This window comes from Cimex lectularius, unplaced genomic scaffold, assembly GCF_000648675.2.
Source record: "Cimex lectularius strain Harlan isolate CLEC.00 unplaced genomic scaffold, Clec_2.1 scaffold227, whole genome shotgun sequence".
Taxonomy (NCBI): Eukaryota; Metazoa; Arthropoda; class Insecta; order Hemiptera; family Cimicidae; genus Cimex; species Cimex lectularius.
The window spans coordinates 604,651-632,310 of record NW_019392955.1 but is presented as its reverse complement, the minus strand read 5'-3'; the positions used below and the strand labels follow the sequence as shown (position 1 = coordinate 632,310).

General features: G+C 36.2%; 1 protein-coding gene and 1 pseudogene across 1 annotated transcript in view; one reads left to right on the top strand and one right to left on the bottom strand.

Moving 5' to 3' along the window:
* The window catches only part of LOC106663687 (C3 and PZP-like alpha-2-macroglobulin domain-containing protein 8), a 648,112-nt gene that overhangs the window by 77,682 nt on the left and 542,770 nt on the right, over positions 1-27,660 (bottom strand). The window contains exon 7 of the mRNA XM_014388721.2: positions 23,131-23,363. Within this exon, the coding sequence (XP_014244207.1) occupies positions 23,131-23,363 (233 nt within the window). The remainder of the gene's footprint in view (positions 1-23,130; positions 23,364-27,660) is intronic.
* On the top strand, positions 15,419-15,521 carry LOC112127910 (annotated as a pseudogene).

Sequence of the window (27,660 nt, the reverse complement as noted above, 5' to 3'; positions counted from 1 at the left end):
AAAGCGGGGAACACACTTACTCTATGCAACGCTATGTGACGCTACCCGATGCCTTGGCACATTTTGGTAGGGTTTGCACATCTATGCGGCGTCAAGCGCACGCCACGTACAATCACACAGCGTGTATCACAATAATCACTATCATAATCGCAACGCTTCTTTTGTTCTTAATGGATTATTATGAGTAAAACCTTGTAATAAATTGTTATTTAAATTTTATGAGCACTAAAATGTAATAAATTTTCTTCCTTACTATCATAATTAAATAATTTTTAGAAAAACTCATGAATTTTTGATCTTGTTTAATTTGGTTTACATTAAAATAAGAATGTTGTAATTAATATAACGACAAAATTACATAATGTGTAATATAATTGAAATAATATGAGTGTTCTGATCTGAAGCTACTCGACGAATGGTGTAATTTTATGAGCAAAACCGTGTAATAAATTGTTAGTTAAATTTTACGAGCAAAACCGTGTAATAAATTGTTAGTTAAACTTTGGTGTTTCGATCAATTTTGTACCAAACCATTAAAATTAATTTTTTAAATAAAAGGTAATGAATTTTTGATCTCGGTTAATTTGGTTTAATTTTATCAAAAAAAGGTATTCCCGTCATTTCTACCAAGCCATTAAAATTAATTAAAAAAAAATCTAATGAATTTTTGATCTCGTTTAATTTGGTTTATATTAAAATAAGTATTTTTAATAACGACAATAATACATGTAATTTCAATAAAAATATGAGTGTCCGGTTCTTTTGTCTTCGATTGTACTCGATGCTACCCAACGAAAATCTGGACAGTAGGAATCCCTTCGCGTAGAGTAGAGTAGCGTGGCATAGCATCGAGTAGATGTGCACGGTGGTAATACATTCTTATGGAAAATTGGACTTTGGATTTGCGTCGGGTCGCATAGGGTAGGGAAGCACAGCGTTGCATCGGATAAGTATGTTCCCGGCTTAAACCGTTTCGTCATCGACGACCATTTCAAGATAAAAATTTACATTTTCGAGACAAAGGTTACATTTTATGTGAACAAATAATTAATTAACATTTCATAATTATCGTTCAGAAATATTCCCTTTGTTTTATATTGACAATTTTCTCTGTTTCAATTTTTGCACAGCATGATTATTTCATTTATATAAAATGTTATGTAAAATTACATAACATAGTTTGAAATAAACTACAAAAACTATGATTGTTATGTTTGACGCTACTCGACGAAAATGGTGTAATTTTATGAGCAAAAGCATGAAATAAATTGTTAGTTACATTTTATGTGCACAACCATGTAATAAGTTATATTCCTTTTTTTTTTTTTTTTTTTTTTTTTTTTTTTTTTTTTTTTTTNAAACTATGTTTTTCTTATTTTTGTTTGAATAAAAAGTTGAGTGTCCGGTTCTTTTGTTTTCGACGAAAATCTGGACAGTGGGGATCGCAGAGCGTAGAGCAGGGTAGCGTTGCATGGCATCCGGCAGATGTGAACTGGGGTAATAAATCTTGAAAAATTGAACTTTCGATTTGCGTCCGGTAGTGCCGGGTAGTGTCGCTCAGCATTGCATCAAGTATGCGTGTTCCTAGGTTGAAATGTGAAAAGTAAAGAAAAAACTATTATTTCATCATTTTCATTTCAAGCAAAAACCTTAGATAAAAAGAATAATTAATTGGAATAAATAATATGGTTAATTATGCCCTCTAAGCAAATATGGATTATTTTAAAAACTATAACATTACTTCATTGTTACTCTACGAGTAGGCAGAAGGGTGACTTGATTGAAACTTTGAAAACTGTAGTCAGCAAATTCTGAAGGCAACAAAAGTTTAAAAAAGGATTGGTGAATGTGAAAATGTTCGTCGTGGACAATCATAGAGATTAAAAGTGTGGTGATTATTACATCACACCAGACCGCATCTCACGATTTCTGAATACTCATAGAGATTAAGTTGATAGAATGAAAAGAAAGTCAGATCGTTTACAGGCCTAATTCACAAGGGATAAAACGAAAATATTTTGCCACAACTGGAATCCTGGAGAGCCGTATTATTACAACATATTACTGCAGATGTATTACTTACAATCCGACAAGACACTCAATGTTCAAAGCGAAATAACATAAATTGTTGTGGTTTACACACAAAGAAGAGTTATGCAGGCGAGAATCCAATTTAGATGTAAGTACATTTGCTCAATATTAATAATGTTCTAGTACTTTAATAATAGGCATAATTTATGACCTAATGGAAGAAAAAAAACGCTTTAAAATTCCATTGATAGAATTTAATTCATATGTAAAAAAATCAATCAACTATAATAATTGGTCTTGTTGACGCAGTTTTTTTGCCAAATTCACCGCACAATTTGCTCAATGGCGAAACGCAACACCAGGATGTTTGGTATCGTTCAACCTACGATTTTTTTTCCATTCGAACATATAACCGTAGAACCTTTAGAAAGTTATTTGTGCTTACTTTGTCCATCCATGTAAGAAAGAATGTTTCTTTCGCGTAATAAGACGGCTATGGCAAAGAGATTTCGGCCGGCATTCGCTGGGCGCTGTTCATCCTAGTAGAAAAGATCCTTCCGTGTCATAATCCGAACCCATCATCCTTCCTCCTGTTGGAGGATCCTGCCTATTGTTCCGTGAGGGACGCATCTAGGACACCTTTGACCGTTCTTCTGGAACATCTCCGAGGCGGTCCTTTTTTTTTGTTTCATTACTACGTTTCTAATAATCGTGTTTTTCATTTAGTCAATCTTATATACTCTTATCAATCATATTTTTAAACAAATCAGTACGATTTTTAAGAAAACGCACAATACATATTAAAAAGGGAGATTCGAAATTAAAAAATACAGTATGATATCCAGAATTATTGTTTGTCATACTTTAAATTAAATTTGGGTAAATGTAAAAGTAAAAATGAAATTTTTTTAAAATTTAATTAATTATAATTTTTACCTAAGTTCTTGCTTGAAATGACAAAAAGTAGTGTCACAAGCGCGATTCACGCCGTTTCAATTCGCTGATTTTTTAGCTATTTAAGCTATCGTGACTTCGTATCACTAGCTTTTTAACCTCAATCAAGACCTTAGATGAAAATTATAATTAATTAAAATAATTAATACGGTCAATTATGACTTTATAAAAAATATATTATTTTTTCATTTTATTCGTTTTTTTAGCATAAACTCTACTTTCAAACATTGCAATAAATACAGATTTCTCAATTTTTTAGAAAGTTACAAAGTGAAAGTTTTGTTTCTCAAATGGTAACCGACATTTTCGATTGTAGATCAAGTCAATTAGTTTTTATGAAAAATGGCGCAAACCATGTGAAAATCCGTTGATAAGAATATATAATATATAAAATAATTAGATATACAGGATTTAAACTACTAGTATCTTCTTGGTTTGCCCAAAAATTACAGAAAAAAAAAATTTAGCTATACTTTTAAATATTACGATATTTACGGGTTTCTTCAATTAAAAAAAGTATAACTTTTTATTTTAAAATGGAAACAAACATTTTCACATACTGATTCATCGAGTGTATTAAATTCGATGAAAAATGGCAAGAACCCTTTGAAAATCAGTTCAGAAAAACGATAGCCATTACAAAAATAACATTTTAAATCACTTTTTACAAAGATCTATGTAATGTAACAATGTTTTGAAAAATTAATTGATGTTTAATATATATCTAATATATATACTTCCGCCCAATTTTTGGTTTTTATCTTCTCGTCAGGCTAAGGCTTTCATGATGGCCATTAGTTCAGGCTGGTTGTTGCACACCAGTTTTCCAATTTGCACTTTTCAGCGTGAATTTTCATTATGCCTTCATAGATAACTAATGAGTGAGAACTTGGCAGTTTATTTCACTCCCGTCCGTCAAAATATGAATACCACCTTCAGAGGGTACATAGTCTGTAACAGAATCCCTAAAACTTGCAAGATGCTGCCAATTAACTATTGATAATTTTTTGTCCTCTTCAATGTTTGGCATTGGTTGACATTTTTCATATTTTAATTTGGTATACTACTTTTCGAATGTGTATTTCGATAGGCAGAACCCCCCCCCCCAGAAAGTTTGTTTGAGGCTTCGAATGAAATTCCCTTCCTGAAACCCTTTATTACCCTCAGTGCCATTTCGCGTTGTACTCTCCTTAGTTTTATGACGCTGTGTCGTTTTTGAAATGCCTTCATCCAAACGGTGGCCACGTAGGAGAGGATTGGAAGAATCGCTCCATTCTAAATAAATTCGAGAGCGTCACTCCCCATCCCCCAATACACTTTGGCCGCTCTGCTAAGTAGATTAATTAGTTAGGAGACTTTTTTACATATGTAGTCTATTGTCTATTTCAAGTAAATTTTTTATCTGTCCAAACTTCCAAGTATTTCACTCATTCTCTACTTTTAGGAGGATACAGGATGGATAGACCATAAGAGGTTATATTTCGCAGTTCGATCACCTGTAAGATTTGGGATTTTTCCGGATTAAATTTAATCTCATTTCGGAGTGTATTATTTCTGTATTCGGTGTTCTTTATTTGGTGTAAGGTCACGTTTGCTGTAATTTGACTCATCATTGGAGATTTATTACAAATTATGCAAGATAGACAAGACCAGCTCGACTTTTAAGTGTTGCATAAGTGTCAACCATTAACACTGCGTCACGACAGTTGGAAACACTAGCAACTTATATTAGATACTTATATTATATATATTACACAGGGCGGGCGACCAGGACCCGAGGGGTTAAAAGCCTGAGTAGGCCCGTACCCCATCCCTAAAAGGTCCGGGACCTGGTCGGCTCACGAGTCCTGCATAAACCTTTTGGACCTATTCACAAACCCCAGGATTGTGGACCATTTTATCCTGGGGAGTGTTTTGGTTATGTCCTCTCCTTCGAAAGTATTAAATCTTTCCCTAGCATACCTATCGCATTCTGCGAGGTGGTGTCGAGCCGTTTCTTCTTTTGTTTCGCAGGCAGAAGGGGTCTGGTAGAGTACCCATTATGAAGAGGTGTCTTCTCAAGGGGCAATGGCCCGTTAGGATACCTATCAGCCTCCTTATTCCCCTCCTAGAGTTAGAGAGTAACCATTTCGTTTCTTTAGGTTTGATTTCCTTCAGAAACTCCTTCGATTGCCTGCATCCGGGGGACATATTCCATTCCTTAAGGAATTGTTTCATGCCCCAGCTACTTATACTCTCTTTTGCTGTGCTTAAAGAGTGGGGTAATACCGGTTGTGGCCCGACAAACGCAGTATTTGATCCTTCCTTGGCCATGCTGTCCGTCTCCTCATTGCCATAGTGCCCCTTATGAGCAGGTATCCATATGAGGGTTACCCTATTCTCATACCTGGTGATAGTCCTATTAATGAGTTCAACGGTTTCCTCTACCAGTCTAGATGTTGATAGTTCTTTTTGTAATGATTTTAGACTGGCCTGACTGTCGGAAAAAATTTTAATATCTTTTCCCTTAATCTTGTTATCCATAAGTGTTCTACAGCAAACATTAATGGCCCAGACCTCTGCCTGAAAGACCGAGGTGTTATTACCAAGAGGAGAGGAGATGCTGATCCCTAATTTAGGTATGTGTATACCAGCACCGCTTCCCTTATCCTTAATGAGTGAGCCATCGGTGAAGCAGTCTAGGCTACGATGGTCATCATCAGACCTATAGTTATAATCACAGGGAGTAACTACTGAAAGTACTTTTTCCCTAAAGGTGTTTTCACCTTTTTATCGCTTACACCCAGTAGTTGGTTGTTGACCTTACTCAATAAATGTAAAATTTTCGAGTGTCCTATATTATTTCCCTTATGGTTCCAGCTGCCTTCACTAATTAATCTATAGCAGCTGGTTAGTGCTTTAACCTTGACCTCAATGTGTAGAGGTGTAGTGTTTGTTATCACTTCCAAAACTAGGGTTGGTGTAGTGGGAAATGCTCCCGTCATCATCATACAACCTAGTCTTTGGAATGATCTTAGCTTGTTAATAGCCCATTTGTTTTCTAGCCCATTCCACAAAACTAGGGCTGCAAATAGAAATCTTGGTAGTATGATCGCGGTGTATATCCATTTGGCCACCCATGGTTTAATACCCCATGTTCTACCAACGATTCTCCTACACTGCACCATGGATATAGTGCCGTTCCTATGTATATTTTTGATATGGCCTTTCCAATCAAGTTTCCTATCTAGCGTTATCCCTAGGAATTTGATTGAATCCTTTAATTTTAATTCAATACCCTGACATTTTGGGTTTTTAAAATTGCCTATTGATCTTCTCCTGCTGAACATTATCAGTTCCAGTTTAGCAGGATTTATGGAAAGACCTTTGTCACCACACCATCCGGTTAGCAACCCCATCGCCTCCTTCATCATACTTATATTAACATATAAATAAAGTTAATAACAAATACAACAATTGATTTCTAATAAATAAATATTTTCATATAAACTATAAATTTTGATAGAAAGTACATAATTATTACCTTATATAACAAATTGATCATTTTTCAAATTAAAGCAGCGTAAAGCGTTATTATTTGTTGATTTACTGTAGTCCTACTATTTTGTAATTATTTAAAAACTTACTTTTTTCTTTATTTTCATGCTCCATAGATTATTACCTAACATTATTAAGTGCACATACAGATAAATACAATTGTATGTGTCACATTTAGTTAAAGTTTGTATATGCTCATGAGCACTTACTTACTTACTTTTATGACGCTGTGTGGTTTTGGAAATGCCTTGATCCAAACGGGGTTGCGTAGGAGAAGATTGGAAGAATCGCTCCTATGTAAATAATTTCGAGAGTGTCACTCCCCGATCCCCAATACGCCTTGGCTGATCTGCTAAGGAGATAAATTAGCTGGGAGACTTTTTCGCATATCCAGTCTATTTTTCTAATCCAAATAAATTTTTATCTACCCAAACTCCCAAGTATTTCATCTTATTCACTACTTTTGGGCAGATACCGTACAGATACACCCTAAAAGGTTCTACAATTCTTCTTCATATAAGATTTGGGATATTTCTGGATTAATTTATATTATTCGGTGGGCTCATTTCTTATTTGGTGTATGATCTCGTTTGCTGTAATTTGAGCAATCATTGTACATTTATACAAAATATGCAAGGTAGACTAGACCCGCAAGACTTTTAAGTGTTGCGTAAGTGTTAACCCTTGACATGCGTCACGCCAATGGGGCAACACTAATAACTTTTAATAAAATAATTAATTATTCCAACATTAAATATTTTATATATATATATATACAATCAATTTAAATGAAACTGTTTATTTAAGCAAAAAAAGAAGAAAGAAAAAACAAACATTGAATGCGATCTTCTTTAACAAAGGTTTCACAAAACTAACAAGGTTTAACTGCTACAGATTTTATTGTAATATTAACAATTTATTATTATATTGTAAAGCAAGTAAAGACAAAAATGTTGAACAGTTATTGTAAATTGCTTTACTGCTTAATTTTCCTATCAGTTCTGCTGTTCTGCATTATTTTCCGGACAATCCAATATTTTATCACCTTGCTAGTAAGCATTATTAAAAAATAAGAAATACATTTGTTACAAATCAAAGAAAAATAAGGAAATAATTCATTGTTAAGCTACTTGTTATCTAATGAAAAGAAATCGAACGTCTTTAACGTTGAGGGAAATGGCACGAAGAACGAAAAAGTGCTAAGAGTATAAAACAAAAAACACGAGGATTCTCGCTTTGCCATATGTTGCGTACCGGCTGGGATTTATTTGTGTTTCAGCATGTCGCCTGGAACATAGAAAATGGGACTTGTTCTGGGGGTGAAAGGATTGATGGACGTCACCGGCAAGCGTTCCCTTGACCCAGCCGCCCCGGATTTACACAGGGAAACTTCACTGGAAACTCCTGGCCGCCCCCTTCCGCCGTGAGGTCGTACAAACTTCAGAAGCGAACACACTTCCGTCGACACGTTGGATTTATAATCTCGGGACAGGCTGAACAGCCTCCCTTTCCACGACTGTAAACAATGCAGTTCATTTGATCACAAACTTCCTATAAACTTTATAAAATTGACATACTTTATGCTTATATTTCTGACCATCTTTACGAACACGATCTATTGGCAAAACGTCAAAAAAATTAAATTCGTTCATTCGTTGTTAAACCTTTGTTCGGAAACAATTTTGCTTCTTGATATATCTCATTTACAATTCTCTCTACAATGCCTCAGGCGATCTTCTCAGTCGGTTATTTCCTTTAGGTACATACAAGGACTTCTCTTTCTTCTACTCCCCCTCTAGCAATTCATACATCAAAGCCGATCCCTTTTTTGTTGAAAAAGGTGACCTTCTCGACGATTCAGCATTCACCCCGTTCTTTATGTATCTACTTTCGTCTACTCAAATAAATTTGAACGGCATTGCATTTTGAAAAACTCCACTGAATAATTTAAACAAAAATGGTAAAACACACGTCGAATATTACGTTAGGTAATCTGTATCAAAAGTTAATTATACGTTATTTGTTAACAATTAGAGATCGAATCGAAATTTAGACATTATATTTGTTATAGAAAAGTTATTTGACTTAGCGACTATACAGTGTACCCCGCAATAACAGCAAATCCGATATTAATTTGCATTGTAAAAATATTTGATTTTTACTAATGGATCAATCTTCAAAAACAAGAAAAGGTTGTGTTTAGAATGACCCCCAGAGAGAAATATGAACGAATCTCTCTTCGTGTTAGTATCTTCTCGAGAAACATATGTGCACATTGGAAGCTTTAGCCTTAGACCGCAAAAATAAAAAGTCACTCAAAATTTTACAGATTGTCAGACTCAAATTGCTACTCCAAGCATGGAAAATCTTGATCTTATTATAACTCAGATTATGGAACAATTAATATAATTGGACGATTGTTTGTTCTTGCATTTTCAACGAGAAGGTATTGCCAGGTAAAAGCAGAGACAGTGGAACGTGTGATCTGTTGCTGCTAAGGCTTATGCCTAAGCTAAGGCTACGGTTACTATGGATGCGAATTCTGACGAAATTTTGTTCTGACGAGTCTGGCGAATAAATAAATACTTGTTTTCCAATGAGAGTGTTTACTTTGGCAGCGAATTGCATGTCAGAACACGCACGATGTCGTCAGATCCATTCGGGGGTTCAAACCAGTTTGATTTACTCGTGCGTTTTGGTATTTCACCATGGATATAGATAAACTGATTAATCTTGTTTTTGAGAATCGGTGTTTGTGGGACATGAACGACAAAAAATATCACAACAGAGATATTTCTCGGCCAATATGGGAGAAAGTAGCTCAAGAAATCAACACCAGCAATAAAACATATTTGCTTAGTGGTCATAATTGACTACATTAATTATTCTAATGAATAATTATTTTTATTTAAGGTTTTTGGTTGAGACGCAAATTTAGTGTCACGAGCAGGATTCGAACCCACGACCTGCGGCTCATTATGCCGCTGTTCGAATCACTTGACCTATCGTAACTTCGATCCCCTCGGACACCAACTCATTTCAACCTACAACCGATCGAATTTTCTCTCTTTTTGCCATTTTTCAAATTTCATTTTAATTAATACGGTCAGTATGACCGCTGAATATACGCATTTTTTAAGGGACTAGCAATAAGTTTGAAATCTTCCCTTCTCGTCTCTTGTGGAAAATAAGTGGTTAACATGCTCTGTTTTCCCATCACTATCAACAATAGCTTAATCGACGGAATAATATTCATTACGTTCGTCCATTTTGTTGGGAGGAAGAAACGTACTGACTGTCAGAAAACGCGCACAATGTATCCAACTTGTTCTAACGAGGATTTCGGAGGTTCCGTCAGAACAAAATATCGTCAGAATTCGCATCCATAGTAACCGTAGCCTAAGATTCCTACTCCTGGGAAAGTAAGGTCGCACGTTTGCTGTTCATGCTGAACGGTATATTTCCCGTCATCTATTTTTGCGTACTGGACAACTCAGTGACCAGTTTTTCCGAGTTCCCTCTCAGAATATTTCCCTATCCGTGCTGGTGTTTCTCAGGCGTTCTGGACCCCACACTATACCAGGTTTGTACAGCTGACATTCCTTCACATCCTCAAACCACCTCACTAACAGACTAAACAGCGATTTTCTGTAGGAACTCCGATCCTTCACTTCTATCCGAAAACCTTTCACAACACATCTTGGTTTAAAAAATAAAAATAAAATTTAACACAGACAAATCCACTTACTTACCTGCGCTGTCGTAAAACGATATCTCCTCAAGTCTATTTAAATAATATTCCACTCCCCACAGCGAATAAGGTGCTATACCTCCGACTGTATATCGACAAACTCTTGATGTGGAATTCTCAAAAACGCCTGAAAGAAGTTCAGAGACGATTCAGGGCTATTGCACGACCTCTTCACAAACGCTCTGACTCACCTCTCAAAAATAAAAGGCTGCTTTACAACACCATAGTTAAGCCGATATGGACTTACCACTGGAAGAGTGGGGTTCAGCCAAACGATCCACATCCGCCGAATTCAAATTGCCAAATCCTTAATCTTTCGAAGAATCCTTGATTTTCCATTTTATATCCAGAACTAGACATACAGATTTAAATAGTCATTCGTCTAACAGTAAGATGAAATCATCTCCTTCAAAAATTTCACAAAACACTCCTAACTACAGTAAATCAGCAAATTCAAAAACAAGCATCCCATCAATTCCCTCCAACCACCCTCGAAGACTGAAGAGACAATGGCTGCGAGTTTTTCAATGCGGCGATAGTCAAAGTCAAATTGATACAAGGATGAATTAATGAGGCAAAATTTTAGCATCATTGAAGTGCTCCCAATGGGTATTTCTCCACACTTTTCTTGAATTTTGCATTTTTTATCTATCTCCCGAATTGAAGATAGTTTGTTCCTAAAATTGTCTTTATAGGTATGTATAACCTCGCTTATGAGTTAAGGGCATCCACTTAGTCTTGGAACCAATTACGAAAGAAAATGCAATAAAGTCTAAATATGGCATTTTCCAGTTGAACTGTTAGCTAGAAATATATAGAAAAAGTTTAAGATTTAATATTTTAAATATGATAGAAACAGTTTTGACATCTTTCAGAACCAGACTTATTTAAGTACATAATTAGTAGTTTTTAGACGAGTGAACCAGATCGAGACCCTCAAATGGCTGCAGTTTAATACAAAATATGCGCAAAAGAAAAGAAAAAGAAGGAAAACACGCAGAGAGCCGGCGATGACCTCAGCCGTTTGGCGGCCCATAAACTTCCCAGTTATATATTTAGACGAGTGCCAATACAAAAGTGTCATATGACAATTTCTCATGCGGAAAATTGCCCATCGTTGCACGCCAAGTTTATCAGGGCAGTATATGCGTCCCGCTACACTGATTTTTGCGTTTTAATGCCCTTTTAATGGATCCGATACCGACGACTTTCCGACAACCGATGTAGGAATGGAGCCAAAACGGACGGTTTATGTGGTTGTCGCGAGGATTTATTTACACGGACGTGCAAATCTGAAAAATCCATCCATCTCGTCGATATACTAAACGAATTGACTAACAGCCGATGATCAAAATTTATATTTAGGCAAAACTGTTAAAAAATCATGTTGCATCATGATATGTTTCCTTTGCATTGGAATTTTTCAAAACCTTAAAAATGTTGCAAAACATTGTAGGTTCTTACATAGTTGGAGTCAGCGTGTATGCAAGCATTAAAAACAATTTCTTATATATAATTTATCGTGCATAAAAACGTATCTATAACAGAAAAACGGCCGGCTACTCATAAACCAGGACCTTTTTGAAGTTTTCTTTTTTAACTGTTCATAACTCCCGAATGATATAACTTATCGACCCCATTGTGGAGTTATTTTTTTCAAGAAATATAGCCAATTCTAATAACATAGTATTAAAATATTTACTCTTGAAAAAAAAAATGCGGAGTATAAAACAACAAATTTTGACTCCTTAGCGATTTGTTAGGTACAATTTTCAAAATATTTTTTTATAAATTTGTTGTTTGATTTTTTATTTTGTAACAAATAATGTTTAAAACATGTTTTGAGGTTTCGTTTGCCGATAAAACGTTGGTACAATTTTTGGCAGCTTGTTCAAATTTGTCTATTTTTGATATGGCGAACATATTGAACATTAATACATATTTCAATTATTTAATCTTTATGTATTGGTTGAAATAAAAAAAAAGTCAGCGTCACGAACGGGATTCGAACCACGACCTTCGGCTAAATCCACTGGGACACCAACTCCCCCCCTCGACTCAACCTTTCGAACCTTATGAGATAGTTTGAATCTTTAGATGTTTTTTATCTAAAGTCTTGGTTGATATGAAAAAGTTAGTGTCACTAGCGGGATTCGAGCCCACGACCTTCGGCTATATTGAACATTTTTACTTAAAATAGAAATATATGAAAGGTCCCTTGTTTCGAATCTTGGAAAAAACAGGGTTGTTTTATTGTGTATATTATTGCTATTTTTGTGTACCCTTTGAGAGTGAATACATTTATTGGCGTGAATGTGTAGTGTAAGAGATGGCGGAGTATTGAGTACCTCATCTCCGAGTGCCGAGTACTCCATCAACCTAATTAATAAATTGTATGTTAATAGGAACTAATTTATTAAGAATGAGTGAGAGTGGAAATCCTTTTGGATCTACGGTGCTGAATTGACCTATGTTGACAGCAGAGCCGGACCTTGTTGGTTGAATAGAATCTAGTTGCTGACACCGGGTTGGTGATTTTCGAAGTTTATGGTAGTAATTACAAACTATTTTCCTGGAATTTAATATTAGTTGAATTTCTATTTCCAATATATACATTTTTCGTATTAGAACAATGATTCAAATTTCATGTTTTCAAATATTTAGTCAGGGGATCAGAAGAATCATCACGAAGGAATTTATTCCTGAAGATCCTTTGAAATTTTTGGAAAATTAGTGGTTTTTAAAATGTATATTAATATAAGTTACACCTGCACAAAACCCTTAGTTCAGCGACAGATGATGTTGCGTCTGTACGTTTCAAAGAATGTTTGTAAGCAAAAAACCGTTCCCTGTTCACTATTCACATTACACTTGTAAAGGCAATTCAGATTAATCATATCCGTGAACAGGAAAGGTTCTTCGCAAATTGTAAGTTGTGTTTAACTAATAAAGTTTTTTTTAAAATGACTCTCGTTTAGTCAACACACGTAACTTCCATAATCGAGATAGTACAATTAATTAAGGTTTTTAGTTGAGATGAAAAAAAGTTAATGGCACGAGAGGGATTCGAACGCACGACCTTCGGCGTGATACGCCGCTGCTCTACCACCTGAGCTATCGTGACCTCGATCCACTCGGACATCAACTCCCCATCTCAACCCCACCTTATGAGTTTTCCCTCCTTTTGCCATTTTTCAAATGTCGTATAATCGGTTTGGATTCTCGACGACAATTGAAATGGCGACGGAGAGCTTTAGTGAAGTGTACTTCAGTTAATTCATTAAATTCACCACGTCAAGCGGACCACGAAATTTAATTGAATTAACTGAAGTACACTTCACTAAAGCTCTCCGTCGCCATTTCAATTGTCGTCGAGAATCCAAACCGATTACACGACATTTGAAAAATGGCAAAAGGAGGGAAAAATCATAGGGTGGGGTTAAGATGGGGAGTTGATGTCCGAGTGGATCGAGGTCACGATAGCTCAGGTGGTAGAGCAGCGACGTATCAAGCCGAAGGTCGTGGGTTCGAATCCCTCTCGTGCCATTAACTTTTTTTCATCTCAACTAAAAACCTTAATTAATTGTAATGTATAATTGGTCAAGCGGACCACGAAATTAGTGAATTTGAGGGAAATCGAGATAGTTTAAAAAAAAAAATTAATTTATGTACTTTCAAACTTTTATGTATAAATTGTAAAATCTTTATTATCAAAGATCATGTGTACAAATATATTAATTATTGCGTTTTGTTAAAATAAGGAAGAGTGGTGTTTTATTAGGGCAAGAACAGCCACTACTGTTTCTGAGAAACTATTACGGGAGGAAAGTCGAGCTTGGATATTTTATTTTGGCGCAACTTTACAGGAGTCCTCTGGGATTACGTGGTAATCTCTCCGCCTCCACTCCACTCCCGGCCGGGACATCCAAACCAGGGCTAATCCGTCGGATAATTTACTTGTAGTTCTCTCTTAACCCCCTCAGGCACACCTCCTTCATAACTTACGGCTTATCTCTTAATTCACAACTTGAAACAACAGACATTAATTGAACTTGATATTCTTTCTTAACTTAACTCATAACTTTCTTAAACTACAGTCTTCTATGTTAAGAAAATAAGCGGTTCATAAAACTTGGGGAAAAATTGGTGGTTGATATTCCCCAATAATACTGGCAGACTGTTGAAGATATTGAAAGATTGTGCAATGTATTGAGTCCATCAAAAAGACTTAGCTTTTTATTGTGCAATGTGCTAAACATTGCATTGACTGTGGGAAATATTACCCAATCTTGGTTCAGTTCTGTCTTCAAAGTCTTGTAGTACACAACGAATTATCAGATAGCGTAAAGTTTTTATTTATTTATTTTGGTGCAATAGATTTTACCATCTTTGTGTAGGTGAGTAAACAATAAATCGTTAGGTATAATAAGTTGTAAGTACTAAGTTATAATAAGTTAGTTTAAAACTTTTATCCGTTGCTCACTGGCTTCAAAAAATAAACAGATGTAGGATTAATTTTTGTAATCCTCACAATTTTAAATATGACCACGGTGGCCGATTAGTTAGGCTTCCGACTCGTATTTGTTCCCGGTTCGAATCTCGGCGAGCCCATGGTTTTGTAGTTCGCGTTAGTATTAAATTAGTATTTTTTGAATTCCTTGCCCGTGACACCCAAAGTGCAGTTGGACGTTAAGCCTTCCAATTACTTTCCTTTAAACTCGGTTTTAATTAGAGTACGGATTACTTTTTAAACCATTCTTTCATCAACCTGCGCTTCTTTTGCTCCTTCTTGTACTAATAATGCAAAGCAGCACAATTTGATTTATTTTTATTCCACTTGTTTACCTCAAAAGAGTCAGACTTAAACTAATTTATTGGGCAATAATTTTGCATCGTATAGGTCAGTCCAAGCAATAGTATTGTCAATATATTGCGCAATATAAGGGGGATAAGTGGAGTGCTCGGTTTATCCGACAGTTTTTTCCTTTACAAGGGTTTACAGCACTTCTCAATCTTATTAAACTTCAATTCTCACAACTCTACACTTTCGGCCATTGTGTTCAGTTAGCTTTTCTAGTTACTACCAGTTGTACTTCAGACATACTATTCCGCGCCCGAGGGAGGTTTCTATCTGTGTTGCTTGTAACCAACGTCCATACCATGCTGAATACGCCGGTTCTCGTCCGATCACCGAAGTTAAGCAGCATCGGGCGTGGTTAGTACCTGGGAACACCGCGTGCTGTTGGCATCTTAATTGGAAAAGGGTAGTGAAATCGGCGGTCTATGACTTGAGTATGCTTTGCATTGTTGTGCGTATGCGTGGTACCCTTGGGGAAGCGAAGGATCGGACCACCTAGGCTAGAGCTATGGCGTCCCTCGATTGCGTGCAGCAGGTGTAGGCTGAGCTCGATAAGAGACCTTTTTACAGTAGACAGTGCTCATCTAGGGGGAGGGTAGCAATCCCACTTTAATCCGAAACCGTTGTCGGGGCGTTCCCGGAAGTTTCTACGCTGGAGGAGCCTCTACACTCAGAGAGGTAGAGTCGCCTTCTCTATCTAGGGAGTACGTGAGGGGGGGACGGGCTGATGTATTTCGGCCCGTTAGCCCCTCGCGTGCGGCGTACGACCCGACGCACAATGCGGGCCCGACCATTCGGAGTGGACAAGCGGAGAGCGACCCTTAGGGGCCGGGACACCAATACACCAAAGCTGCGGCGGTAACACCATTCCGTCGTATGTGGATGTGCATCAGCTCTCATCTTGAGAATCAAAACGTCCGATAAGGCCGAATAGGCTAGGTGCGGACGTTAAAGATCCTCTTGTCTTGTTGACGATGAGTAATCGGGAAAGCAATGCTTGTAACCATAGGGATAGGGAGGATACTGTCCATTTTTTGGTTGAGTGTCCCACTTCTCCGAATTTAGATATCTTCATACGATAAAAAAGCATAGCAGCACCAAGCTAATTGAGTTGCTTAAAGGCAAAAATTGTTTCCAACTGATCAAATATACGCGTCAAGCTAGGTTTTATTGTTTTGAACTAATTAAGGCATTCAATTACGATTAATACGTCATTTTCAATGATGACCTTTATTTTTAATAGTTTATAAGGTTTTTTACTTTTTAGGTTTAATTACACGCTACTTAGTAAATAAGTATTTAAGTAGTTTAATTGTTTAGTTAATTATTATTAACAGCTGGGATTTAACGCTTTTTTTTCTGGAAAATCCTCTAATGGATCTCAACTTCAATATTTGAAGTATTATCAATGATTCAGACTCAAGTTCGTCACCAGATTTGTTAAACCAAGATGGTTTACACTATTTAAATTAAACACAGTGGAAGGAAAGGAATATTGTGGTTCGTGATTTGTGCGATATGAGGGCGATGGAGAGTGTTGTGCATTTCCTGGTTGATTGAATTATTCTCTTTCATGTACACCTTAGATACTTAGGGCAGGCTTCCGAGCTAAGACCTCTCCTTATTATCCTCCTTAACATATCTGAATACTTCCCGTTTTAAAGTTGGTGCCCCAGGAGTAGGGAACTGATTCAAGTATATGATTATCATTAGGTTTTTTTTTTGGGAGGGGGCTTTGTGATACTATATCTTTTCTTTTACTATAATAAACTTCTACATATCTTCCTGCAATACTTATGTTCGTAGCTACTAGCTAATATTTTTTTGTGGTTATTATATTTTTTCTATTTGAACAATTTTTTTAATGACTTTTCTCATCTCTTTTCATGCTTGTTGCTACATTTGTGCTTATAAAACATTATTATTATTATATATCATATGCTTATAATAAGAAATTAATGTTTAGTAGTTTGAAAGTTTCGATTACAAGGTGAGGATTTTGGAAACAAAATTTCCCTAATCCTCTCCATCCCAGTGCCACCCTAATACTGCGGTTTCAACTTAACCAAAATAGGATTTAGATGGAAACTGCGTTATCGCCTTGTTCCCAAACACCTACGCCTCTGCGAAATCCCTTATACATTCCCTGGTATGAATTACGCATCGGGAAATTCGGCCGGATCAGGAGCGTAACTCATCCTTAAAAATTGGATAGAGCAAATAGTCATCCTGAGATTTATCTATTGTGAAAGTATACATGTCCATTATTAATCAAGAACTAGTAATCAATCAAGAGTCCAATTGTAACAATTTCATTCGTAATAATCTTGCTCAAACAAAGCTTAAAAGGTGTGAGATATTTCTGTGCGTTCTGAGGGTGATGAACCTGTAATTTAGCGGAATATAATCATATAATCATCTGCCTATCTTTGCTGTGTTGTTCAGTTAGACGCGTTTTTTTTTGCCCTTTGACAGGTCGTGACTAGTTAGCGTTCGTCGGTGCCATTGGCGGATTAGGTTATTTTTTATTGTTTCGCACGGACTATGGTTTGAATGGTGAAGATACATACACTGGTCAGAAGTACTGACAAAAGAAACACTATGCAAATACTGCCAGGAAAGGAGTTGACCGCAGAAGACATTTTATGTTTCTGTGGAGGTCTATGTATTTGCACTGTCTTGGAACTAGGACAGGAAAAGCTCGAGCAAGATCCTAAGCTAAGGAGCGGCGGCAAGGCTGTGGAGGTTGATTAAGAACCTGAAGTTGGCCAGTGGAAAAAAATTAAATAAATAAAACCAATATACATATAGGTCAGGTGTACATGAAGATAATACTGCCAAAAAAATTCTTATGAATTAATTTGCAAATAATTATTAGTACCAAATATTTCATATCTACGATAAACCAAATAAAAGACAAGAAATAGAAAGAAGAAATGTGTATGATGTTTACAAAGAAATAATTCCATAAACGGTGTAAGTACAAAGCAAGTTGAAACCTCTGTGAATAGATGTCGATCGGGGAGAATTTTAAACGATTCGTGGTCGGTTTCAATCGCATAAACGCCATTTCAAACGGTATAGAAACAATACTAAATTGGGGCATTTGCAAGAGTAATTTTGCAGATGACAAAGAGCTTGATCATAGCAGATGTCCGTTTTAATGAAGGAGGTCATTACCGATACCCTATTCGACGTTGCCAGGACGAATTTCTCCATGAAATATTGAAAAACGTTTATTTGTGTTTACGTCTGATTTAAATTGTATTTCTGTTTTTAATTTAAGTTAGTTTGTTTGGGCTCGGTGCCACGGGGAAGGAATGTTTACGCCTCCCGTTGCTGTGGGAACCAAATGTTAACGCTTTCGGTTGCTATCAGCACCAGTGTTTTCAGGTCGCCGTTACTACGGCGATTTGTTTTGCATTTTTCGTTACTAACTTTACTAACATCACTAAATCATTAGAATTGATTTTAAAAAAATAAAAACTAATGAATTTTTGATCTCGGTTAATTTGATCTATATTAAAATAAGTATGTTGTAATTAATATAACGGCAGTAATACATGTAGTTTGAATAAAAAGTTGAGTATCTGTTTCTTTTGTTTTCGACTGTACTCGATGCTACCCGACGAAAATCTGGACAGTGGGGATCGCATAGCGTAGAGTAGAGTAGCGTTGCATGGCATCGGGCAGATGTGCATGGGGTAATACAATTTTATGGAAAATTGGACTTTGGATTTGCGTCGGGTAGCATCGGGTAAGTGTGTCCCGGTTTAAGGATTGCCTCACACAGTGTGAAACATGTTTCAAATCTGACTAAATTTCAATTGTGCTCACTCTTTTATTACGTTCATTCAGTTTAGTTAAAACTATGTTTTTTCTTATTTTTGTTTGAATAAAAAGTTGAGTGTCCGGTTCTTTTGTTTTCGACGAAAATCTGGACAGTGGGGATCGCATAGCGTAGAGTAGAGTAGCGTTGCATGGCATCGGGCAGATGTGCATGGGGTAATACAATTTTATGGAAAATTGGACTTTGGATTTGCGTCGGGTGGCATCGGGTAGCGTCGCATAGCGTTGATCGGGTGTGTCCCGGCTTAAGGATTGACTCACACAGTGTGAAACATGTTTCAAATCTGACTAAATTTCAATTGTGCTCACTCTTTTATTACGTTCATTCAGTTTAGTTAAAACTATGTTTTTCTTATTTATTGATGTTCATTTTCTGTTAATATAATAAATCTTACACTTAGTAGAGGAATCGATTATTCTTTATCACGTTTAAACCCTTTACTCAACCGGCACTTATTTCGGTGTTAGTGCCCGGTCTCGGAGCGTAGAAGTACAACTTAGAAACAAAATTATCCCGCTGACGTATGCAAACAAAATCAAACTTTGTTTTCCTATATTCATAAAATATAATGTATTCATCAGCACTTGCTTCAAAATATATCATTTAGCATATTGAAAACCATTTTTGAGACTATATTTTATCGGGAAATTCCTTGTATTTTCTGAAGTTATGAACAATAGTGAACAGTAGGTTTTAGTAGAAGTGGCCTTGTTTTCGAAGGGAAGCTGTTTAATATCCAATCTGAGTTTAAATATTCCAGAACAACTTCCTTCCTCTTCAATCAAGGAACATCTTCGTTGCTTCGTCGAGTGGATGAGACCCAACTAAACGGTAATTTTCATCTCTTCCTCCCAAGAGATCGTATAATTATTGTAACAGTATTAATTTTCGTTGAGGGACTTACAATCGATTCGACACCAACAGGTTATCTTTATGAAAACATACTTTTCTAATAACTTTTAAGTTACATTTAAAACATAAACTGACGGAATTGGTAAGTAGCAATAATTTAAAAAATGATTTTCTTTTGGTAGAAATCGTATAACGGCGAAGTTTTAAAACGGTTTATTTTATTCATAAATGTTAATGATACAATAATTGACTTGTATTACCAATTGCATAAGATATACAAAATCTAGGAAGTATCGAACTAGAGGATATAAGAAAAAAGTAATAAAGAATCGAGTGGATCGAAGTCAAGTGGTTAGAGCAGCGGCGTATTGAGCCGAAGGTGATGGGTTCGAATCCAGCTCGTGGACCAACATTTCAACGAAAAACCTTACATTATAAGATTAATTAATTGAAAAAAGTAATTTGGTCAATAGACCACTACATATAATGGATTTAATAAGTAAAACGAAGTATAACTTCACTAACAGCTCCATGTGGCCACTTCATTTGTCGCCGAGAACCGAATCCTGATTACACGACATTTGAAAAATGGCAAAATGGAGGGAAAATTCGAAAGGTTGTAGGCTGAGATGAGGAGTTGATGTCCGAATGGATCGAAGTCACGATAGCTCAAGTGGTTAGAGCAACGTATTGAGCCGAAGGCCGTGGGTTCGAATCCAGCTCGTGGTACGAACTTTTTCATTTCAATCAAAAACCTTACATAATAAGATAAATTAATTGAAAGAAGTCATTTGGTCAGTAGACCACTATATATAATGGATTTAGTAATAGAAAATATTAGAAATGATAAATGATGGAGTGAGTGTGGTGTTCAATACTTTTTAAAAGGATAGTTCCTACTCACAGTAAGTTGTTTTGCAACGATCCGGATTTCAAGCCTTTTAGCTCATCATCAGGTTGTGGAAGTCCTTCAACCTGATGATGAGCTCAAAGGCTCGAAATCCGGATCGTTGCAAAACAACTTACTGTGAGTAGGAACTATCCTTTTAAAAAGTATAGAAAATATTATTTTTGCACAATTCGAAGTTCCCAATTCGAATACGTGAATGTCAAAATCCTTGATTAAAGTTGAAAATATTTACATTTGAACTGTCCTCCTGTGGTAAGCGCTGTTTTAACATAATAATCCCAGCAGATATAATTTAAGCGCGGGTATGCAAAATTAGAAAAAAAATACCGTAGAGTATAAACGGATTACTGCAAACGTGGTTTGTAATCCTTGCAAAATCCATGCCAATAAACCATGAAACGTGTAAGATAAGTGATAAAATGTGTTAATTACGACGGTTTGAGCTGCCCCCTTTTACCTGATTATTGATTTAATAATCAAGTAATATTCAGCAGTAAAGAGTTTTTTGATTCTTTCTATGGAATATTTTATACGTCTAAAAAGGATTTATTATTTGTTTTGTATATATTTTGTGTGAGTGTGTGTGTATGTATGTATGTATGTGTGTGTGTGTGTGTGTGTGTGTGTGTGTGTGTGTGTGTGTGTGTGTGTGTGAGAGAGAGAGAGAGAGAGAGAGAGAGATAGAGAGAGAGAGAGATAGAGAGAGAGAGTGAGAAAGTGAGAGAAAGATGTTCTTATGTAAATGCTTTATTGGTCGTTGGTTTTTAAAAGAAAATATATTTTGTCTGGCAAATTTTAAATTTCCTTTGCCTTTGCCTTCCTCGTAATCGAGGTAATCAAATGTTTTAATGTTATCGGGCTTATCACTGCCACACAGTTTATAGAAGTTGTAAGGTTTATTCTGTGCAAGTATGTTTCACAGATGTGATTCGTTCGGGTCCAAGATTTTGTCGAAATCTGTCAAACAGATTGTTGCAGTTTTTGTCGCAGAGAACCATCGGGTTAGGCCTAAATCGGGGAAAAAGGATTTATAGACTTTTACCGCCGTCCCTCTGTTATACCAGATAGCCAACCATTGGTTGTTCAAAATGCGTACTCGGCCACTTGTTTGGTGGGTAGATCAATTAGTCATTAAGGAGAATGACAAGTTTCTGCACTACAGGATAGAGTCGCGTGTACTTCACGTTTCTTATTTTACAGACAGTTAGGTAGCAGCTCAGGTATGTTTAGCTTAATTACAGATAATTCGCAAGGCTTGTCTTTCGGTGAACTTCGCTGGCTTTTTAAGCTCAGAGGTGATCTTTTGTATCTGAATGGTGCTCCCTTTCGGACTCTGGGAAATGAAAGGTTTCCTCTATGTAATTCAGGTGTTAGAAAGGAAATAGTTCATTTTTTGGCTGAATGCACTATTTTGCCAGAGATCCGCCGTTTACACTTGAATTATTCTGTAATTGCAAAAGACCAGCTTATTGTTCTATTTAAGTGTAAGTTTAGGAATTTAATTAAATATGCTTGACAAGCCTGGCACTTAGTGGTGGAATTAATTTTTTAATGAATCTTTGGTTTTTTCTTTTATCTTCATTGTGTTTTCCTTATTAACTAGTTCTTACTTTTTCCTTTGTAAAAAAAGGCACTATCAGTTCTTTATATTATCCAGCGACCTCCGGCAGACGGATTTTCTTTTTCCATGCTGTACAGTGCTTTGTTTCTCTTATTGAATTGTGTTTAATTGTTATGTACTATAAAAATAATAAAGTATATTATTATTGTGTGGTGTTTAGTGACCGTTAGTTAATGATTATTTAGAGATCGTGAGATGCGATCTGGTGTGACGTAGGTTTTAGAAAAAACATTTTCTTTATCGTGCCAACGTTTCGGTCTTTATTGAGATCATCTTCAGGGCTCAAAGTGTTTGTTTTCTGCGTAGTTGTGTCATTATTGTACGTCGTGTTGTCACACAAGACCGCATCTCACGATCTTCAAATAATAATAATTATTATTATTATTATAGTCATTATTAAGGATACTGTTATGTAAAAAACCACTTTGTTGTGCAAAACTCAGTCATACGCCATATTTACTATTTGAATTTAGGTAGCCGTACTTTGAGTTAGGGTGGAAACGCTCTACCAGCATGATTTAAGACTGCTGTTCTGTGGTATTAGGGAGGCCAGTACGCTGAAAGAGCGTATTTTTCGTCCGTAGAAATAGAGACTTGTCTGGTTATTGATATCGTTTTTCGATCTTGACCAGGGTCGTAGTAGGGGCAACATATGACTGAGCAGTTTGGAATGGATCAGCTTTTGCATATCTTGAACTATCTTTAACGAGATTTCTACTGTTAACAGTATTTCTATATCAATTAAAATTGAAGTTGAAAGACATACCTTTCCGACGAAAGGAAGACCTGGTTTGTACCTCCTCCGCATGTCCCTCGAGAATCTCAGCTCGACAAAATGTTCCTCTGCGATCGGCAGTTCCGGGGCGACCGGATCCTTGCTCCCCCGGGTGAGAGAAACATTGATTTCCGTTTTGAAAACTGCCTCTTCCACTTCGGCCTCCAGGCGCCAAAGACCGAGCCTCGCTTCCGGAGATATGACTGCTTCGAAGGACTTCACGCCTTGAACAACAACAAAGTGATATTTAAAATTTTTGCACTTTTCTATGCATTTTATAAAGTAACAGCATTAAACAGAGAGATAAAATTATTAGTTTAAGCCCAAATATCAATTAAGCTAAATAAAACTAATGAAACATAAAGAATTTTTTTAGTGCTCTAACATTAATATACTGAGATGCAAAAATAGTGGCGACCCTTATATCTTTTTAATTATCTCTTCGACAATCTTCCATTGAATATCTTACAACAATATTTAGTCCGTTTCAAAGGATTACAGGTGACTAAAACATAGATAAAATCTCCCACTTGTGATAACAATTGGCTTTTGTAAATAAATCTATGAATAGCAATCTTTTCATAGTTGCTTTTTCTATAAACTTTTTTTCTATTAATATTAACTTTTTAATTATTTTTAACAGCTTATTCTTAATTATATAATTACTCAATTAATTATACACAATTTTTTCGAAATGAAAGATCTGTGTCACAGGCAGGATTCCAACCCACGAGTTTGGCTAAATATACCGCTGCTCTACCACTTGACCTACCGTGACAATTGGAAAAAACGGGGAGTCGAAATGAGAAGTTTGTGGCATGGGCGATCGAAGTCGCGGTAGCTCAATTGGTAGAGCGGCGTATTTGGCCGCAGGTCGTGGGTTCGAATCCCGCCTGATTCAGATTTTTCATTTCGAAAAAATTATGATTAATTTCTTTCTAACGTTCCGGTGGTTTGATTTTTTAAGATAGAGCATTTTTCAGTCTCAAATTTGTTTGAATGTTGGTTTTAAGTGATACAGATTCAGCTGTAATTGGAAGATGGAAGAACTCAAAAAGTATCTGGCCAGGGCTTAACATTCTCAGAACAACTACCAAGATACTAGAGAAGAAGGCTGGGATCAGGTCGCCATCGTGTCATCTCAGAGTGATAATCGTCTTATTGTTTCGAATGTACTTTGTAATCAACTTTCAACGGCTGTTGAGATCAAGCAACGACTTCGACAAGTTAAAAATATTAATGCCAGTTTACTGTGGCGAAGACTTTCAGAAGATGGATTGTGAGAAGGCCTACCACTGGTCCCGAACTTCTGACATGCACAAAACAACTCTGTTAATTGGCAGCAATTGGCCTGAGCAAGCACTAAAATCTTGTTTGTGGATGTGTCAAGATTTTGGTTGAAGTCTTCTGATGCCTGAGAGATGGTTTGAAGGGGAGCGATAATTCCCCGCAACGTTTTCACTCCTGAGAAGCTTTGGGCAGGCCTTTATATGGAATATCGCACAAACATGATCTTCATCGAGGGTTTACCAACAGCCGCGCGATATTTCGAAGATGCGATATCAGAAGAAGTGTTTCCTTACATGGCACACATTGGCGACTGCTTTATTTTTATGCATGACTTCACACAGCTAGGATCGTTGGTGACTATTTGGAACGGGCTTCAATTCTATGTTTGGCGTGGTCAGCTGTACCCATACTTAAAACCTTTGAGTCGAGTTATCAAAGAGGATCAAAAGTCACCAAGTAATGCCAGAGAATATGCAGGAATTGTGAATGGCACTGTTGGAGGAGTATGAAAATGTTCCACAGCACTACGTTCAAAACTTCATTCAAAATCGATGCCACGTCGAATGCAAGCTAATCAACGCAAGACGAGAAGTACCCAATAAACAACTAAACTTAAAAAATTTAATGCTTACGATTATTTATTAAAAAAAAGGGGTGGCCATTTTTTTGCCTCTCAGCGTAAAATAAATAGGTAAAAATAATCTAAGCGCTAGAAAATATGGTATAATGATAAATTGGTAAATAACTTTATTATATATTATTGATTCTTTCGCCCATTCTTATTTAATAAATGGACATCTCATAGAAAGAAGTACTATCATTAAGGACTTAGGGATTGTTTTGCTTTGATCTATCTTTCATAGTTACATTGATTAAATTCAATAGAGTTTATCAGTTGTTTGGATTTTAAATTTATAAGAAGGACAACTATAAATTTTCCAGATATTAAAATATTGTTCATCTTCAGACTGAATAATAGGCTTTTAGTCAAATTTGATACATTAGATAACCTGCTGAAATACTGACCTGGGTTCAGAAGTCACCCTTTATATTTTTTAGATATTTTTGTATATTTATATTTTTTCAAAATATTGTTATGACAATTATATCTTGCATTTTGTGTTATATATACATGCAAAGGGTTAAGGGTTTGTATATAAATAAATTATCCGGATGAACAAGGGTACAAAAACATGGCAAATCGACTTCGCATTCATGCATTACAGACGACTGGAGTAAAACCCGAAATGAGCCAGCTTTTATGACATTAGATCGGTGGGTTTGCGACTTGGCAGCACGTGTGCAACCCGTCCCATAAAAGGAAGACTTCATCCACACCTCCCTAAATTTTATCACCGGCAGTTTCCTCAAAACCCTAGGCACCAACGGAACGTCTGCACGGTTGGGGTCATAACCGAACATCTAACGACACAAGCTGACGACAGCCATGCGGACCTGTTTGAAATTAAATCGCCCAAAATAGGTGTAATTTCAACGACAAGAAACGTTCGTTTTTCTCTTTCGCCAAGCTTCAAATTAAACCACCTGTTCCTCTTTGAGTTTACCTTCAGATGTTTAGCTCGTTAGCTGTAACACGGGACGTAAATTACACACACAGCACATATAATTACTTACTAAATGGCTAATCATCCTTTCTCTTAGGTCAGGTTTATTTGATTTGGACCACTAGGCAATTGTCTTACACAGACTTGCCTAACATAAATATAAAAATAACATTGTTTTTATAACATCCTTAACCTTAACTGTTAAATTTGAACAAACATTGCATATAAACCGTTTAGATATTAGGCAGGTTCCTATATGCATTGCTAACATAAAGTCTTACATCTAAAAAAAGATGATTTGAATTTGATGATGATGAAAAGAAAAAATCTCACTACTTTTCGGATCAATAAGCTAGTTATAAGCTCTAATAAAGAGAGAATTCAAGCAAAATTGAATCACGAAATTGTTGAGAAACTGATGTCTGTATATTTTTCTAAAACGTCTGAACCTCATTCCCACTCTCAATCAAAGGATGTTATATAAATATTTGCTGTTGAAAATGAATATACATGTCAATAGTAACCTCTCTTATACTGAGATTGAATTTAGTCGGACAGGACTCTTCGGAAGAGAAAAGAACTTTGGCAAGAAGATACTGAAGATAGTGAACAACAGCATTGATACCCCGGAGATGTTGTCCTGCATGGGTATCAGGATCCCCCAGAGTCTACTCTGCTCCCCTGAACTTTACTGTGTTTCTCAACATATGAATGAATTATGAGTTGGAATTTTGTCTTTCTCGGATAGTTCGGCACATTAATCGATATGAAGATGTCGCGGACCCTTTCTTTGGCTGCTTTCCGGTTTTCAAAAAGAATGTTTCGCTAGAGTTAAAAGGGGGATTCACTGAGCCTAGTTTTTAATTTTTTAGGTATTTAAGTTTTTCCTTAGTCACTAAATTTAATGATATCGATTGCAGTTTTATTGTTATTTCATCAATTCATGGCTAATTATTTTTATCTACTGTTAAATTTTTATGTACTTAATTGGTGTGCATGCTTTTGGATTTTTGACTGTTCTGCATTGGGTCATTTGACCATTGTGAACTGCAATAAAATAAAATAAATAAATACAATTTTATTACATAGGTTTTATTAATATCATGGACTACAGTACTAATAGTATACTGTCAGAGTCCATTATAAAATTACACAATTGAAAACCAAGTGACACATAAAAAATATATATAGGGCGAGTTTAGCTTCTGCCACTTATTTTTTTATTGTATTAAGTGTGTTTCTCGTCAAACAAACTTAATTCTATAATTTTGTAAGTAATAGTTTAAAATAACTAAACTCATATTGTAATAGATGATGGGGTTTGGTCTGCGAGTTGGCGAACTCATGTTGAACCGGCACACGGGCACTACTGGGTCTGTCTTCACTCGCGGGTTTTTTGTTTGAGTTATTCAAACGCGTTTCGGCATTACGCCATCTTCAGTGAAAAACTGTCTGTCATTCAGTCTGAGTGGGGTTTATATATTGTTGCGTACGTCGCTTGTCGCTGGGGGCGTTGCGTTAGGGGGCGTGGTCTCCGTGCTCGTTGGTCGGTCTTGGTGGCGGTTATTTTCATTGTCAGTTATTATTTGTGCGTTGTCGGTTTTTTGTTTTTTCCTGGTGTTGGTTGCGATGTTTTGTTCTTCTGAACGTTTTCGTTTTTTGTTAT